We start from the raw sequence: 18572 nt of genomic DNA on the forward strand, positions 1-18572 counted from the left end.
TCTCCTTCCCACTGAGCAAGCTAACATCCCAGTGGTAAATACAGCAATTGTGTACATGGTTTTCCTCACACTTTCCATGTAATGCATCTTTTGCTGTCCCGTTGTAGTTTAGTAGATGGAAAAAAGGAAGAGAAACCAGTACTGTGTGACCAGCCAACTCTCTGCAGACCATCAGGAAGTGCTCTGCAGACTGCTGGTTTGGTAAACCCTGCATGGAAACTTTCCCTAGCTATCTGGATCCTGCAAGCCATAGAAAGCCATGGGTGCTGGTTTTGTAGCAGGCTGACATACCCAGAGGAAACAGAAGGCCTGTTCCAGCTCCAGATTTCTCCAGCTTCTTACCAGAAACTTGCAAATTAAATGCCAAATTAAATGTAAATGTAAATTAAAAATTAAATGAAAAAAACGCCAAATTAAATGTAAAAATGTAATAAGAAAAGCCAAAAAGGAGTTTGAAGAACAGCTAGCGAAAAACTCAAAAGGTAATAACAAAATGTTTAAGTACCTCAGAAGCAGGATGCCTGCTAAACAACCAGGGAGGCCCCTGTACGATCAAGATACAAAAGGAGCACTTAAAGACGATAAAGTCATCACAGAGAAACTAAATGAATTCTTTGCTTCAGTCTTCACGGCTGAGGATATTAGGGAGATTCCCAAACCTGAGCCGGCTTTTGTAGGTAACAAATCTGAGGAATTGTCACAGATTGAAGTGTCACTAGAGGAGGTTTTGGAATTAATTAAGAAACTTAACAGTAACAAGTCACCGGGACCAGATGGCATTCACCCAAGAGTTCTGAAAGAACTCAAATATGAAATTGTGGAACTATTATCTATGGTTTGTAACCTGTCCTTTAAATCAGCTACTGTACCCAATGACTGGAAGATAGCTAATGTAACGCCAATATTTAAGAAGGGCTTTAGAGGTGATCCTGGCAATTACAGACCGGTGAGTCTAACGTCAGTACTAGGCAAATTACTTGGAACAATAGTAAAGAATAAAATTGTCAGACACATAGAAGAACATAAATTGTTGCCCAAAAGTTAGCATGGTTTCTGTAAAGGGAGATCATGTCTTACTAATGTATTAGAGTTCTTTGATAGGGGTCAACAAACATGTGCACAAGGGGGATCCAGTGGACATAGTGTACTTAGATTTCCAGAAAGCCTTTGACAAGGTCCCTCACCAAAGGCTCTTATGTAAATTAAGTTGTCATGGGATAAGAGGGAAGAGCCTTTCATGGATTGAGAACTAGTTAAAAGACAGGGAACAAAGGTAGGAATAAATGGTAAATTTTCAAAATGGAGAGGGGTAACTAATGGTGTTCCCCAAGGGTCAGTCCTAGGACCAATCCTATTCAACTTATTCATAGAATCATAGAATATCAGGGTTGGAAGGGACCCCTGAAGGTCATCTAGTCCAACCCCCTGCTCGAAGCAGGACCAATTCCCAGTTAAATCATCCCAGCCAGGGCTTTGTCAAGCCTGACCTTAAAAACCTCTAAGGAAGGAGATTCTACCACCTCCCTAGGTAACGCATTCCAGTGTTTCACCACCCTCTTAGTGGAAAAAGTTTTTCCTAATATCCAGTCTAAACCTCCCCCACTGCAACTTGAGACCATTACTCCTCGTTCTGTCATCTGCTACCATTGAGAACAGTCTAGAGCCATCCTCTTTGGAACCCCCTTTCAGGTAGTTGAAAGCAGCTATCAAATCCCCCCTCATTCTTCTCTTCTGCAGGCTAAACAATCCCAGCTCCCTGAGCCTCTCCTCATAAGTCATGTGTTCTAGACCCCTAATCATTTTTGTTGCCCTTCGCTGGACTCTCTCCAATTTATCCACATCCTTCTTGTAGTGTGGGGCCCAAAACTGGACACAGTACTCCAGATGAGGCCTCACCAATGTTGAATAGAGGGGAATGATCACGTCCCTCGATCTGCTCGCTATGCCCCTACTTATACATCCCAAAATGCCATTGGCCTTCTTGGCAACAAGGGCACACTGCTGACTCATATCCAGCTTCTCGTCCACTGTCACCCCTAGGTCCTTTTCCGCAGAACTGCTGCCTAGCCATTCGGTCCCTAGTCTGTAGCGGTGCATTGGATTCTTCCATCCTAAGTGCAGGACCCTGCACTTATCCTTATTGAACCTCATCAGATTTCTTTTGGCCCAATCCTCCAATTTGTCTAGGTCCTTCTGTATCCTATCCCTCCCCTCCAGCGTATCTACCGCTCCTCCCAGTTTAGTATCATCTGCAAATTTGCTGAGAGTGCAATCCACACCATCCTCCAGATCATTTATGAAGATATTGAACAAAACCGGCCCCAGGACCGACCCTTGGGGCACTCCACTTGATACCGGCTGCCAACTAGACATGGAGCCATTGATCACTACCCGTTGAGCCCGACAATCTAGCCAGCTTTCTACCCACCTTATAGTGCATTCATCCAGCCCATACTTCCTTAACTTGCTGACAAGAATACTGTGGGAGACCGTGTCAAAAGCTTTGCTAAAGTCAAGAAACAATACATCCACTGCTTTCCCTTCATCCACAGAACCAGTAATCTCATCATAAAAGGCGATTAGATTAGTCAGGCATGACCTTTCCTTGGTGAATCCATGCTGGCTGTTCCTGATCACTTTCCTCTCATGCAAGTGCATCAGGATTGATTCTTTGAGGACCTGCTCCATGATTTTTCCAGGGACTGAGGTGAGGCTGACTGGCCTGTAGTTCCCAGGATCCTCCTTCTTCCCTTTTTTAAAGATTGGCAGTACATTAGCCTTTTTCCAGTCATCCGGGACTTCCCCGGTTCGCCACGAGTTTTCAAAGATAATGGCCAATGGCTCTGCAATCACAGCCGCCAATTCCTTCAGCACTCTTGGATGCATTTATTCATAAATGATCTGGAGAAAGGGGTAAACAGTGAGGTGGCAAAGTTTGCAGATGATACTAAACTGCTCAAGATAGTTAAGACCAAAGCAGACTGTAAAGAACTTCAAAAAGATCACACAAAACTAAGTGATTGGGCAACAAAATGGCAAATGAAATTTAATGTGGATAAATGTAAAGTAATGCACATTGGAAAAAATAACCCCAACTATACATACAATATGATGGGGGCTCATTTAGCTACAATTGATCAGGAGAAAGATCTTGAAGTCATCCTGGATAGTTCTCTGAATACGTCCATGCAGTGTGCAGCGGCAGTCAAAAAAAGCAAATAGGATGTTAGGAATCATTAAAAAAGGGATAGAGAATAAGATGGAGAAGATCTTATTGCCCTTATATAAATCCATAGTACACCCACATCTTGAATACTGCGTACAGATGTGGTCCCCTCATCTTAAAAAAGATATACTGGCATTAGAAAACATTCAGAAAAGGTCAACTAAAATGGTTAGGGGTTTGGAACAGGACCCATATGAGGAGAGATTAAAGAGGCTAGGACTTTTCAGCTTGGAAAAGAGGAGACTAAGGGGGAATATAATAGAGGTATATAAAATTACAAGTGGTGTGGAGAAAGTGAATAAGGGAAAGTTATTTACTTGTTCCCATAATATAAGAACTAGGGGGCACCAAATGAAATTAATGGGCAGCAGGTTTAAAACAAAGAAAAGGAAGTGTTTCTTCACACAACACACAGCCAACCTGTGGAACTCCTTGCCTAAGGAGGTTGTGAAGGCTAGGACTATAACAGGGTTTAAAAAAAGAACTGGATAAATTCATGAAGGTTAAGTCCATTAATGGCCATTAGCCAGGATGCGTAAGGAATGGTGTCCCTAGGCTCTGTTTGTCAGAGGGTGGAGATGGATGGCAGGAGAGAGATCACTTGATCATTACCTGTTAGGTTCACTTCCTTTGGGGCACCTGGCATTGGCCACTGTCGGTAGACAGGATACTGGGCTGGATGGACCTTTGGTCTGACCCAGTATAGCCATTCTTGCACTCGTGTTGCAGAGCTGCTTGTACAAGGGGCTCAGTATTGCTATATGGTGGCTCTGCCCTTCGCCCACTCTCCCCTGGCCTTATGGCAGTGCTATAGCATCAAAATATAATTGGGCTGTGTATTCAGAACTGTTACTTAGCTTCTAAATGGCTTTTCAGATACTGTTTGCTGTAAGGGATAGCTGACTGGTGAAGAAGCTAAATTATAGGCAATGCAAAATTGTACCAAAATGCTGCATAGTGGACCATTTGTTGGCCAACATCAAGTCTCTTTATAATTCTAATGTGCATTTGAATCCCCTTGCCTTTCCGGGGGAAGGTAGTGGGAAGCTGTAGTCATCTTATGAGATTCCCTGCCCAAAGGTTTCGCGTCTCTAACACACAACAAAAGGTGACACATCTCCATAGAAACTAAGAAGACAGGCCTGGAATAAACAAAATATAAACCTTAAATAGGTAAGCCCCAAGCTCTCTCCTGCTAAATTCAGTGATAAAGGATGCCGTTTTGAGCCTTGACTGCAGGGGTGATGCTCATGTGCTGAGGCATATCCATGGGAAGAGTGCTCAGTGAAGGAAAATCTTGTCTTCAAAATGCCGTTACAGGATAATCTGCAGTGGATATGGGGCAGCAGATGTTGCCTCAACCTGATCCTTTATTTAAAGGCTTAAATACCATTGTAAGTAAGACTGAAAATCCATGCTTTGTATAGTCATTCAACATGTGCAATTCAGTTTCCGTCTAGTGGACAAGAAGTCCTTGACAAGTTATGCTGCCATATGAATAGGGCCCTACCAAATTCACGGCCATAAAAAACGCGTAACTGCCTGTGAAATCTGGTCTCTTGTGTGCTTTTACCCTATACTATACAGACTTCACAGAGGATACCAGCGTTTCTCAAATTGGGGGCCGAAATCCAAAAGGGAGTTGCGAGGGGATTGCGAGTTATTTTAGAGGGATTCAGCATTGCCTCCCTTATTTCTGCGCCTTCAGAGCTGGGTGGCTGGAGAGCGGCAGATGCTGGCCGGGCACCCAGCTCTGAAGGCAGCACCCTGCCAGCAGCGGCACAGAAGTAAGGGTAGCAGTACTGCAACCCCCGCCCCCCATAACCTTGTGACCCCCTCCCCACAACTTTTTTATGGGTCAGGATCCTTAAAATTACAACACTGTGAAATTTCAGATTTAAATAGCTGACATCATGAAATTTACGATTCTTAAAATCCTGTGGCCGTGAAATTGACCAAAATGGACTGTGAATTTGGTAGGGCCCTACATATGGAGTAATAGTTGCAATGGTATGAATATCTCTTGCTGGAAGTGCTAATAATTACTTTGCAGCAACCCAGCCAAGAGTTCATGAAAGCCTGAATCAGTATGGCAAGATTCTTCCCAGAAGAAAGGGCTGCAATTTTTAACTGTCTGAACAGGCATCATTGGATTATGCTACTGAATCAAATGCCTTCTCATGAACCTGTTTGAAAAATTATTCGTATTTGCTTAATGGGAATGTTGAAATGTGGATAAGAGCTGACTGAAGGATCATAAATTGGGTGATAAACAGTACTGTCTCAAGTTATAGGAAACCTGTACAGTGGGTACCACACACATCTGCCCTGATCTTAGTTAACATCCTTAATGAGCTGGAAGAGGGGCATGCGTGGCACGTTCAATGAAACTAGTACATGATACCAAAAAGGGAAGAGCTCAACCCTAATGAGGACAGAAATCAACCAAACTAAACAAATACGAGAAATATGGAAAAAGTAAAATGAGACTGGCCTTGGAGGGAAATGTAGCTAATAAATCTGGAGAAAAACAAGCTGAAACACAGACAAGGAAAGCAGTGATCCCACGAGATGAAGGGATAATAGGCTGCAAACTAGATGCAATCTTGTATTGTGGATGATGCAGCACTCTAGGGGCTTGTCGACATTATGGATGCAACAGCAGCACAGCTACGGTGCTGAAGTGTGGACACTTCCTACAGCGACAGAGGGGGTTTTCCATCACTGTATTAAATCCACCTCCCCGAACAGTGATAGCTAAATCAACGGAAGCATTCTTCCATCAGCCTAGCTACGTCTACAGCAAGGGTTAAGTCGGTGTAGCTATGGCTCTTAATGATGTGACATTTTCACACTCCTGAGTGATGTATGAAGTAGCTATGTTGACCTAAATTTTAAGTAGACCAGGCCTAGGGCTGCATACAGAGGCAGTTTATGGAACAGGAAGGTCAGTCCCCATGTACAGCTCTGTTGTAACCACATAGGGAACACACTATTCCATATTAAAAGAAATATTGACAAAGTAGAGGGAACGTGAAGAAAGTTGCTGACCATCCCCCAGCTTTTGTAGGATTCACTTACCAGGAAAAGATGGGGTTAAATTCTTCTAATTTGACTAAATGAGTTACTGAGGGATCTGCAGGGGACTTAGACCTTCAGGTGTCTGAAACTTGTTAACCTAAGGAGACTGGCTGATTTAGTGAAGTATATGTGGTATGACTAGGAATAATGGGTTGCAATATACTAGATTCTGGAATTGTCTGCAGAAGTCTCCTCGCTCTCTAAATTTAAAACTAGACTAGAGCAAACTAGAGAACTCCACGGTAGGGAATGATCGGTTATTGGCAAGGGCTGGACTGGGTAATCTGTCTGAACACTGGAGATAGGGGCCTCCTGAAGTTCCGTGCTTTGTGGATTGTCTCGTCAGTAGATATTTGAATAACTAGTTATCTTATTTCAATTCTTTAGCGCCAACAGAAATTGCAGAAGGAGCGTTTAATGAATGACTTCTCTGCAGCCTTAAATAACTTCCAGGCAGTGCAGAGAAGAGTGTCTGAGAAGGAGAAGGAGACTGTAGCCAGGGCACGGGCTGGCTCTCGTCTCTCGGTAAGTATTTTAAGAGGAGTTGTATAGTGAGCTCAGCGAGCTCTGAAGTCTTTATTACAAAGGCACCTTTCACTCAAATTTTTGGACTTCTGTGACAAACCATGGACAAATGAAAATGTGTATGTTTGTATTTTGAGGGAGGTGGGCACCAAACTACTGAGATCTATCAGCTTGTATGTATGCGTGGCTGCAGACTTCATAACTGTCAGTCTGCACTGTCACTGAGCAGTGTCTGTGTACTAGCTCTTTGTATTCTGTAGCACAGAAGGCCAAAAGTCTCTCAGTGCCTTGCCTGCTCACAATAGTGGAGGAGGAGGAAAGTCAGGTATGTGCAGATATGTGGAGAGGGGAACCAAAGCACAGCTGGTAGGCCTGCAATAAGACTGTCAGCACTGGCCTATAGCTCTCCAAAAAGACCTCTTAAATTTTGTCCATCCTTGAGCTGCCTCTTGGCAGACACACTCTCCATATCTCTTTTCCCTTTCCCTTGAGCCCCCTTTGTCCAACTGCTTCCTCAGTGCAGTTTCCAATTTTCTTCCTCTCCATGGTTGGTTAAATCCTGTTCTGGTGATATTGTCTCTGTCTTTTGTAAGTCCCTGTGATTACTAAAAAGCATTCCTAATAAAATGGACAACCAAATCATTTTTTTCAATCCCTCTTGCCCACTTCCTCCCCTGCTTTGTCTAATCCTCTTGGAATATTGATTCGTAATTCTGGCCCCTTGCTGAAGTTTGTCATAATCCCTTATTTATGGGCTGATGGCTCTAGAAGTAAATGCACCAATACGCTTCTTGTATGTGGATAAAGGAATTGACAAACAATTACAAAGGACTTAAGCAGACCTTTTAGGGGGGCTCTTTCAGTTGCATCTGACTTGCAGTGCCCCTGTAGCTTATGTCTAAAAACCAAAGTAATGCAAGTATCTTAAAGGTACTCACACTAGTATGTTACAACTCTTCAGCTCCACATAGTAAGAGTCCTACCTTGCTGTGGTTGGCTGTGTCCATGATGCCTGCAGTTTGTGACAGTAATGAGCCATTCCTCTCTTCCAGACTGATGAGAGATTCAAAGAGGAGCAGCTGGTCTCATTTGATAGGTAACAACTACCCTTTGCACGCCTGGGGTGCATTTTATCACTTCTGTCTATGTGTAATTAACAATACAAGAAACTGCATTAATGCAGCATTATCACTGAACTCAGTACATAGAGTCCAGGAAACCCAATTCCTACACCATATAAAACATTTCCTTATGTAGTTTTATTGTGGTGGTACACAGCTTTCAAACATTTAACTATTTCAAAACTAGGCTACTTCACATGTTGGCTGTTGGCCCTCCCAGAGATAATTAGCATCTCTTAATGTATTTTGGCACTCTGAAGTCTTGAAACTTATTAGCTAGTGAAAACTGCCGGAGGGTTGTGCACTAACTCGGACATGGAATCTTGGTACAGCTTTCCAAAGTATTTACCCTTGAGTGGAGAAGCAGGACACCTTCTCATCCTAAATGTGTGAAAATAGGGTGTTGTGTTGTTGCACTTGCTGGTTTGTCCATAGTAGTGCCTAGCCTGCACAATGCTATTACTAATGCTGTCTCTCCAGGATGCAGGTAATTTTGGGGGTGGGGACAACTGACTTGCTTTAATATCTCTGTTGGTGTTTGTTTTTTGTTTGCAGTTGTTCTTGATAGGGTAGTGGACTAAAATACCAAGGGCTTTATTTTAACCTCCAATGCCATGCATCCAGTAGGTATCCTTCAGCGCAGACCCAGGCACAGCATTCTCTGCCTAGTACTCAAAACAACATGCTTGCAGGTTGCCTTCCATAAAGACTTCCATCTGTGCCTTTTGTTCTTTGGGTGCCTTATAAACAATACACAGCCCCAAGCACAATAGGAAATTCAACGTTTCCCAGTATATAGCTGTAAGGAATACTTACATTTTAGAACAAAGCTTCCTACACAGACCAACTTTTAGTTTCTTTACTGAGATTTTGAAGTATCCTCATGCAAAACCCAATCTTCATCCTTCCGTAACCTGTCATCACTAGTCCAGTTTGTCTCTAAGTACAACTATAATACCAGAATCTATCTACCTGTACTAAAGGTTTAAATCCACTCCTGATTTGGTTTTTGTCCCTGGAGGAAGCTTTCTATAACTCATTGGCATTGTGACCTGAATGGGGAGTGGAAGTATCTGCTGCTCGGGAGGAACAGGCTCTTAGTCTGTGTTGTTTCTGCAGTAATGAAGACTGGAATCAAATGCAGTCTCAAGAAGAAGATGTAGCAATAACTGAACAGGACCTTGAACTCATTAAAGAGAGGGAAACGGCAATCAGGCAGTTGGAGGTGAGCTCTAGAGCCTTAGAGCCTATCATTTGCAGCCCTGTTAGCAAAGGAACCTAAATAAAAGGGCCAGGTAATGTGCTCTAGGCTCATCTGTTTGTGGGGAGGGATCAAGAGAGCTGGGAGTTCAGTGGGCTCAGAGCTCCTTCTAGAGATGCTGATGCTTAGGTGAGTGACCTAGGGGGGAGGGATAGCTCAGTGGTTTGAGTATTGGCCTGCTAAACCCAGGGTTGTGAGTTCAATCCTTGAGGGGGCCATTTAGGGATCTGGACCAAAAATTGGGGATTGGTCCTGCTTTGAGCAGGGGGTTGGACTAGGTGACCTCCTGAGGTCCCTTCCCACCCTGATATTCTATAACCCTCCTTCTAGCTGAAGAGGGCTGTATGCAGGTCCCTCTAGCACCCATCATGCTCCAAAGATGAGAATTTTTTTATAGAGGGTGTTTAGTCTGTTAAGCCTTGGGCAGTATTCCTGAGATGGACCTTTAAGCAAAGAAGAAACTAGCTTTGGAAAAATATAATCTATACCTGTTGTAACTTGTCAAACTGTTATTGACTGAACTGTTGTCTTCAGGCAGACATTTTGGATGTCAATCAGATATTTAAGGATTTAGCTATGATGATTCACGATCAAGGAGACATGATTGGTAAGTACACTTGGCCAACAGATGCCCTGAAATAGCACTCCTCTCTTTTATCTGGCTTTATTCTACACTTATTCCACATTTTAAATTCAATGTATATGGAAAAACTGAGAGTAGCTGATTTAAACCATTGCAGCTATTCTATATAAATGCCATATGGTAGCATAATCTGTTAATCTTTAATTCTGCAGTTCTGAATTGTCTTTTAATATAACTTGAGTTCTCTCCCTTTACACTTGTGTAGATAGCATAGAAGCAAATGTGGAAAGTTCAGAAGTGCACGTGGAAAGAGCCAGTGAACAGTTACAGAGAGCTGCTTATTATCAGGTAAACTCTTCGTGTGCTTGGCACTAGCATACATATTGACCGGTGCTATCACCATATTGCACGGAACAAGGCAAACATACCGACTCCTGCAACCAGTAAGGCAAGTTCTCACACAGCTAGCAGGGGCTGAGGTGGGACTGACTCTTCTAATGAACTCCATCTCCAGGAACAGATGCAGCCACATGTACTATTTGGCTTATTAATAAGATACTAGAAATTAACTGTTGGGTTCTCTTTGGGACCCTTCTACTCAGCCTGCTCCATCATGCAGGGGATGTAAGGTGGGGTGCATAGACCTGGAGAATAGCTGAAGGTAGCTGCTGGGTTTTGTCTTCAATACTGCATTTTTAAACAAAAACACATATTAAAAGATAATGGAGACCATTCCTTAGCAAAGGCAGGTTATTGTGTTACAGTGGAAACATCACAAGTCTGATCTTCAGACTGATACAGTAAATCTGAGAGTTTACCAGCCCGGGCAAAAATTTACTACCCAATACTTAACATAGATATGAACACACACAACCCCATTCACAAAAAACTTAACAGATGATCTCTCTCCCACCTACCCCTTGACATAGTGTCCCACCACATGCCTTGACTTGCATCATCTTGCCATTTTCTGCTCAGTTCCCCCCAGCCTACTTGGTCGCCACCCACTCATCCATTCTTCCTCTTGCACCCGAATAGTCATCGGTTCTTTTTCCTGACCCACCAAATCTCTCTCAGCAGCTTTTTGGCCACTTTGATTAGATCTCTAGGGTTGGCTTGATGCCATGCACCTCTCCTCCAGCCTGCCGCGCTTGCAGTTCAAGAGCCTGTGGCAGGACTCCGGTTTTGCTTCAGCTGCTCCCTTGTGTAGAGAAGACTACGGCTAAGGAACTGGGCATGCTTGGGCCAGGGGAGGAGACGTATGGAGATGGGTAAGAGGAGGCTACGGTGCAGTGGAGCAGCAGTGGTCTGGTCCTGGCTTCAGCTGTGAGGAAGGAAAAGGGCCAGTACTAGTGGTGGTAGCTGTTCCTCTGTTCGTTCTCGGCCTGAACTAAGGCATTGGAGCTTCCACTCCAACAGAACAGCAGCTGCTCTCGCCATCCAGCAGCTTGCGATATCATTGTGCCCTGGGACTTCTTCACAATTTCACCAACACCAGGGCTGGACTCTCCAACGTAAGAGTTTAGAGTCTGCATGCGTTGTAGGCGTTGGTCATGCTTACCTAGACACAGTAGGGAGTTTCCCAAGGCAAGTGAGACTCTACAAGGCTGCTGTGGGTAAACTGTAAAACAGCTGCATGTCTGTGGTCATGACCGGGTATATTACAAGCCTCCAGGTCAGGATGGGGATAGAGTACAACGCAGAGAGCAGAGGCCATTACTTCAAAGAGCAGAAATTGTGGATGATGAATTCACCCACAATTCATTTGCATAGTTCCAAGAAGCTTCTTGTAACAGCCATTTCAGGCACACAAGGGGAGGCGCAATACACAGGTAAATTGGTTAGTCTTTGATCATGCCTTATTGATGCCCTCAAAGAATCCTAACAGCTGGGAGGGGTATGACTTCTGTAGAAATCGTGCTGGTGTGTTCTATCATTTTAAAACACAAGCTCGCTCACTCTCCGCTATTGTTTCAGCCAGCTTCAAGTACGGCTCACTCTTTTTTGCCAGCAGCAGGAGTTGAGTCCAACCATGCTCTGACTGCATTACCTCCTAGTTCTTTATGCTGTTAGCACTGAGCATTTTTGGTTTGAGCACATTATCCTACTCTGATTTAAACAAAGTGTAATCTGTTCTCTGGGAATTTTTTTCCATTCTCCTCCTGAGTCAGGTTACACGTGCTGTGCTTCAACTTTCCGTGCTGTCTCCTGTCCAGAACTCTGTAATTAGCCAAACTCATTGAGTCTTCTGTCATCTGCTGTTTTAGTGTCAATATTTTTTGTTCTATTTCTTTCATTAGAAGAAATCTCGTAAGAAGATCTGCATCCTGATTCTTGGCCTTGCTGTGGCTTCTGTAATCTTAGGACTCATTACCTGGCAGGCAACAAAATGAAGTCCTCATAAGGAGTCTAATTTCATTGCAGAGTTTTCCCCTGGGAAAACAGGCTGACTAGTCTTGGAAATGAATTGACCACCTTGAGAGAGCACAAACCAGAATGTCCTCTAGTAATAGATTTAGAAACTAACATGCAGATAACTAGTACTTGGAATTAGTGCACAATGGAGACCGTATTTATCAGTTTATGTACAAATCTATTGCTTTATGTAACTAAACTATTTTGTATTTTTTTGCTTTCTGTATTGTGATTACTCCCTGTCCCAACTGTACCTCGAAGAATGGGATCAGTAATTGGAGATGTCTTGTTTTGGACAAGTGGCGCTACAATTCTTCTAACATGTTTATCTGTCTAGTGAGACTTTGTAGGAGTGATGCAAATAGGAATTACTTCCAAAGAGTGCACAATGCTGATTCTCACTTTACCTTGACTCACCAATTCCTAAAATCTCTAATATTTGCCCCATGGTTTGATTAGTCTCCAGGTGGCCATAGCTCTTAATTCTTCTAAAGAAACTTTACCATTACATCTTTGAATGGTAAGGATTAAAATGCATGAGTGCTGAAGTTGGAACCGCTAGTGGGCTCAGTGACCGATCAGTTTAGTCTATAGATAATTGTAACTGTTTTTATTAATGTTTGGTGGTGGGTTTTTTCACATCCGTGTTTGTGGTGACAATGCAGCATTTAACATAACATTCTCTAACAATATATTCTTCCCCAGTGAGACTATAGCTGGTGGCTTACTGTTATCAAACACTTAAATCTTCCCACTCGGCACCCCCACCACTTGTGTAGAATTAAAAAATTGCTATTGAAATGCCCTGTGGCATAGGCAACCCTAAAATCTGTAACTACCCATTTTTTTAACTAGTCAATGTGACAACTTCACATTTTTAGTGGTGGTGAGAGAGCCATTCAAGGTTGGAAACTGAGCCCAAGGGTTTATTGAACTTTCTTTCTAGTTTGCATTAGGCCAAATTGAATTGTTTAGAAATGACCCTTGAAAAGCTCTATTACTAGTTAGCAGTGTGGAACTGGTACTAGAACAGGTGGTATGCATTTTGTGAACAAATACCAGTCATGTACATCTAATACTCTTAATCTTCTGTTCATAAGGGATAAAAAATTTGGTTTAGTAACTCAATAGTAGTTTTAGATTGGCAGAGGGTATTGCTTGACTAAGTCTTTCTGTGGAAGAGATCTCTGGTTCTACTTAGTGTTCTGTAATAGGGCTGGATAGCGCTTACCTGCTACCCCCATTCCTCAATGTGGTTCTGAACTGAAATGCACTGATGGAAAAATAAGATTGTGGCTAAAGCTCATCATTGTGTGGTTAACTGCAACATACTGGCCCATTTTGTATTTAATCTTTATTCCATGTCTGTCTTAGTTAAAATACTAAACTAAATGTGAAAACTGCAGAGGGAATGTGTTGTCATAATTGCACAATTTTTTGCACTATTGCACCATCCTTCCATCCAATAACTGTCAATAAACATTTGAAAAAGTCTTTGATCAATCGTCTTTCTCATACAGTTTGAAGTAGACAAACTCCTTATGCTGGAGAAAATGATACTTATTCACTAAAGCTTCAAAACATGTTTCTTGAAGCTGACCTTTCTAGGTAGGGTAGAAGGCTGTCTTCATTCCAACCACTGGTTTCAGAGTAACAGCCGTGTTAGTCTGTCTTCGCAATAAGAAAAGGAGTACTTGTGGCACCTTAGAGACTAACCAATTTATTTGAGCATAAGCTTTCGTGAGCTACAGCCCACTTCATCGGATGCACATCAGCTGCCCCCCAATAACTGTTTCCTAGAACAGGTGGTCTCACCCTTCTCTGTACCATTCCACCCTATTCACTTTCCTGTATGACCTCTTCCTTCCATTAGTAGGGGGGAGGTTCTGAAGTTCAGCTCCCACCAGAGCAAATAGGCAAAGGCAACTCATGCTCATGCTGCAGGTGAGCGTAGCAGTCCCCGCCGCAGTGCTGTGCCTCTTCCTGTCCCTGGCGTGGTTTCCATTCTGAGCTGGGCCCAGGGATGGCTCCAGGTTCCTTTTTAAAAACTGCTTTTTAACAGGGCAGAGCCACCAGATTCTACCCAACCTCTACCCCCTCTGTAGCCCAACCTGTGTAGCCCAACCTCTCCCGCCTCTGGCTATCCTTCGCGGGAGTGGAAAGCCCTCCTGCCCCTGCCGGAGCTACTAGCCTCCCGGTACATGCTACAGCCCAGGTACATTCAACGGGGAGGATAAAAATCTGAGAATCCCTTCTCTACTCCTCCCCCCTTTCACCTCCGGAGAGACACCGCGCCCTGCAGCCCCGCTGCCCTTCTTAAGGCTCGCCCGAGCCGCCGCCTCCGGCTTTCTGCAGCGCGCTTGTGCACGGAAGTGGTGTTCAAATAACCTTAATTAAAACACAGCAGGCCCCACCCCCAAGGAAAAGGAAACAAGTGCGCCAGTCGTCATTTATTTTTGTCTCGAAGTTATTTCCATTTTGGCTTTAATGAGGTGGGTGGTTCAGTTACGGTCCAGCCCCCTCCCCCGACACTCCGCCCCCCCCCCCCCCCCCGACACTCCGCCACCTCCCAGCCCGGGCCCGGACACTCCGCCCCCCCCCAGCCCGGGCCCGGACACTCCGCCCCCCCCCAGGCCCCTCCGCCCCTCCCCGGACACTCCGCCCCCCCCAGCCCCCTCCCCCGACACTCCCCCCCCCCCCGACACTCCGCCACCTCCCAGCCCGGGCCCGGACACTCCGCCCCCCCCCAGCCCCCTCCCCCGACACTCCGCCCCCCCAGGCCCCTCCGCCCCCCCCCCCGGCCCGGACACTCCGCCCCTCCCCGGACACTCCGCCCCCCCCAGCCCCCGACACTCCGCCCCCCCCAGCCCGGGCCCGGACACTCCGCCCCCTCCCAGCCCCCTCCCCCGACACTCCGCCCCCCGCAGCCCCCTCCCCCGACACTCCGCCCCCTCCCAGCCCGGGCCCGGACACTCCGCCCCCTCCCGCCCCTAGTCCGGGCCCAGACACTCCGCCGACCCCGCCCCGGACACTCACTCTCACTGTGACGGGAGCGGCGCGCGGTGTATGCCGGGATAGCCTCCAGGCCGGTCCTCCTGATTCCCAGCCTGCCCCGGGCCCGCTTGAATGGGGTATATCCAAGATGGCGGCGAACGCGAATTCTTGTGGCGGTCTTTCGCTGTTCGACTGCCCGAGCTGGTGAGCGCGGCGGGGCCCGGGGCGGGACGCGGGCGGCGGAGCGGGCCCGGCCTGGCCCGGCCCGGCCCGGCCCGGCCGCCGTGCTCCGGGGCTGGGGGCTTGGCCGCGGCGTGGCGGAGCCTCCCGTTCAGCAGGTTGCCGGCCAAGGTGCCAGCCTTGGTGTGCGGGGTCTGTGCTCGGTGCGTGCCGCCGTCCGGTCGCTCCGAGCTGCGGCAGGGCTGCTGGGCTCTGGCCCGGCTCTGCCCCCGCCTCCTGCTGCGGCTTGGGACGAAGCGCTTTCCTTCGCCGTGCCTCAGTTTCCTCACCCGCAACGTTAATAACCCCCGCCCCCCACGGGTGCGCAGGGCGGGTGCACGGTGAAGCAGGGCACTGCGGGAGCGGCGGGCCGCTGCTCACCTGCCCGCACGCGTGCAAAGCGCGGATGGCCAATGTCTCTCCCCGCAACTTCAGACGTGAGTTCTGTTTCCTGTTTAACGTAGCGGCTGAAATAACAGGCGTGTTTCAGAAGTGGCGTTATGTGTTTGTTCGATAAGTGTTTCCCCACGATCTTAGAAAAATAGGGAGTTGGGACAGAGTAAGCAAAGGCCTTGGCATGCACAGTGTGAGAAGCCTGTTAACTTGAGAGTGGCCGTGGTTTTTTTAATTATGCTGAGGGGGAGACTGTCAGGGGGAACGCACAGGTAGGATGTGAAAGCATTATGGACTTGGTTGGTCTTGTTCTTTTTGAAGCTAAAGATAGCAAAGGCCTATTTGGTCATCCACACCATCATCCTTGCACAGTGCAGGATTGATTGTTCTCTTCAATACATTCGAGTTCTGCGCTTAGTAAAACTTTAAATTGCCTAGGAGAAAACTATGGTAAAAACATTGAAGTGGCAAAGTCAAGCACTCAAAAATCAGGAAATGCCAGTTGTAGCCTAATTCCGACCCTTGTTCGTATGCATGTGATCAAGTCTTTGCTGGCAGGATCACCTGTTATTTCTTCCACAAGACGCCAGCGGTATTCAGTGGATAGTGCTCACCGAATGTGTCTCTGTTCAATATTGCTTTTTATCCTTCTCATCGCTTTGTATCGTCCCATGCTTTATTTACTGCACACCATGTAAACCTTGCACTTAATACAAAACTACTAATTTACTTATGGGCTCTTCTAGCGTTCTCATTGTCATAGTATCTGAGAGATTCATAATCATTAAGGAGCACTCCTGTGAGGCAAGATGGTGTTAGTTTTCCACCTATAAAATAGGGGTGTAGTACAGGGAGATTAAGGCCAAAATTGTTAAGTATCAGCTAATCATGGATGCCTAAATTCAGATGGTTTGGGCCTGATGTTTCAGTGTACTTAGCATATTTATAGCACGTCATACGCTCAAAGCAGAGAGCGATCATTGACTTCACTTGCAGCTGTGAACGCTCAGCGCTTCTGGAAATCTGGGCCCAAATGTCTCAAGTCAGCACCCAGAAAATGAAAAACCCAATTAGTGATCACTTGTGAAAAGTTTTGTTTAAGTGACTTGCTAAGCGCCACATAGGGACTCTGTGGCACAGGCAAGTGTAGAATCCAGTTCTCCAGGGTGTCATTCAACTGTCTTAACCAGGAGACCATCCTTTCACTTCTTTCAATCCCGTGCCTCTTTTGCGACACACCTTCCCATTTGCAGTAAACAAGGTAGGGGTCCTACAGGCCACGCACATTCACTGCAGAACCCTGACTCATTTCTTGAGCACCATCTATCATGTGTAGGGCCCTACCAAATTCATGGTCATGAAAAACGCATTACGGACTGAAATCTGGTCTTAGAAGCCTGCAGTGGGTGGGAGAAGCAATTGTAGGAAACGCCTTCCTTAGTTCTGGTATTGAGCATGCTCAGTCCAGTTACCACACCACACAGAAACTGTGTGGGGATGGAGCATACTTGGTGCAGACAGAATCTTTAGAGAAGAATGCTGCTGGCTTTTAACAAACCTCTCCAGAAGCATGTGCGAACTGCAATTTTTCAGAGGCTTTTAACTCATCCAAATTTGCTAGATTTACACTAGAACAGCAAAAGCTGCATCTCTGACACACGAGCAATGTCCCTGCCACATTTCAGGTTCCTCCTCCAAAGCATGCAGGTAATAAAGCTTCAGTTAAATCATTGAAAGAATATTTTAGCACCAGGAAAATGTTGGTTTGCCTAACTTTTCTCTTGAAAACAGCTTTTTACTAACACTTTCAAAAAAAAAAATTCAGCATGTGGCAGGCACCCAGAATGTAAAATTTCAGCCCCCGTGTTTAAAGTTCGGCCATGTTCTAAGTAACTCAGAATGGGGTCTTTGTAATACAGAGTGTCAGGCACACGCCACCATTGGTGTTTGTGCTTTAACCCGTTGTGGGGAGGAGCCCTGCTTGCAGGTGGACTTTTTTATTTCTTCTGATCTTGAAGTACCAGTCTGCAGTAAAGATTGAGAATTTCATGCTTTGTTTAAAAGCTTTGTTATAAACTATGCTGGCACCTGTTTGTTTATAAATTCTTGGTCATAAACTTAGTTTTAATTTCTTCTGGACTGAAACATGGACCACAAGGTCTTGACATAAGCACAGTGGTGGGTTTATAAAAGCTGGGTATGTAAATCATATGTATACAGAGGAAACATGGCAAACTGTCCTCCAATTATGCCTCCCTTGGCTTGAGAGGATTTGCAGGAACAGCCTTCAGCTGTACAGTGTTCCTGAACTCCTGGTTATTTGAATCCTTCACTATCCAAAAGTTTCAGGTGACCCCTGAGTTGTGTTTATCCTGCAGGGTGAACCTCAGTTATCTGTGTATGAAATATAATGTGTGTGTGTGTGTGTGTGTGATACAAAACTTGAAACTTCGGTTCATCAGAAGGCAGTTGGCAAGGGAATAGTTGGTTTCAGCAAGCAAGTCTGGAGAAGCAAGTAGTTGGGGCCTCAAGGCACTGCTAGGAAATTTGGTGTAAACTGGAACATTTAAAGATACAAATTGCACTTCACAAGTATCTTTGAGCCAAGGTCAAGCTTTCACTGGTGATGTCACAGTGTCATCTGGAGAGGATGAATGCCTTCAGAGTTCAGGAAATTCCACCATGCCCTACAAGCCAGGCACTGGGATCTATATAGTAATGTAGGCCAAAATTTTATGAAAGGGGTGGCTAAAT

At 45.4% G+C, this 18572-nt stretch overlaps 2 protein-coding genes across 2 annotated transcripts in view; both read left to right on the top strand.

Annotated features, from left to right (window-relative positions):
• STX12 (syntaxin 12) overlaps positions 1–13706 on the top strand; it is a 33158-nt gene extending 19452 nt beyond the window's left edge. Inside the window, exons 4-9 of the mRNA XM_077837874.1 lie at positions 6695–6832; positions 7885–7928; positions 9073–9178; positions 9749–9821; positions 10063–10145; positions 12098–13706. Coding sequence (XP_077694000.1) covers positions 6695–6832; positions 7885–7928; positions 9073–9178; positions 9749–9821; positions 10063–10145; positions 12098–12190 — 537 coding nt within the window. The 3' untranslated portion in view covers positions 12191–13706. The remainder of the gene's footprint in view (positions 1–6694; positions 6833–7884; positions 7929–9072; positions 9179–9748; positions 9822–10062; positions 10146–12097) is intronic.
• A 1548-nt stretch (positions 13707–15254) lies between these two features.
• Positions 15255–18572, top strand: part of PPP1R8 (protein phosphatase 1 regulatory subunit 8) — a 30614-nt gene continuing 27296 nt past the window's right edge. Inside the window, exon 1 of the mRNA XM_077837917.1 lies at positions 15255–15410. Within this exon, the coding sequence (XP_077694043.1) occupies positions 15355–15410 (56 nt within the window). The 5' untranslated portion in view covers positions 15255–15354. The remainder of the gene's footprint in view (positions 15411–18572) is intronic.

Source organism: Eretmochelys imbricata, chromosome 19 (assembly GCF_965152235.1).
Source record: "Eretmochelys imbricata isolate rEreImb1 chromosome 19, rEreImb1.hap1, whole genome shotgun sequence".
In the NCBI taxonomy this organism is placed as follows: domain Eukaryota; kingdom Metazoa; phylum Chordata; order Testudines; family Cheloniidae; genus Eretmochelys; species Eretmochelys imbricata.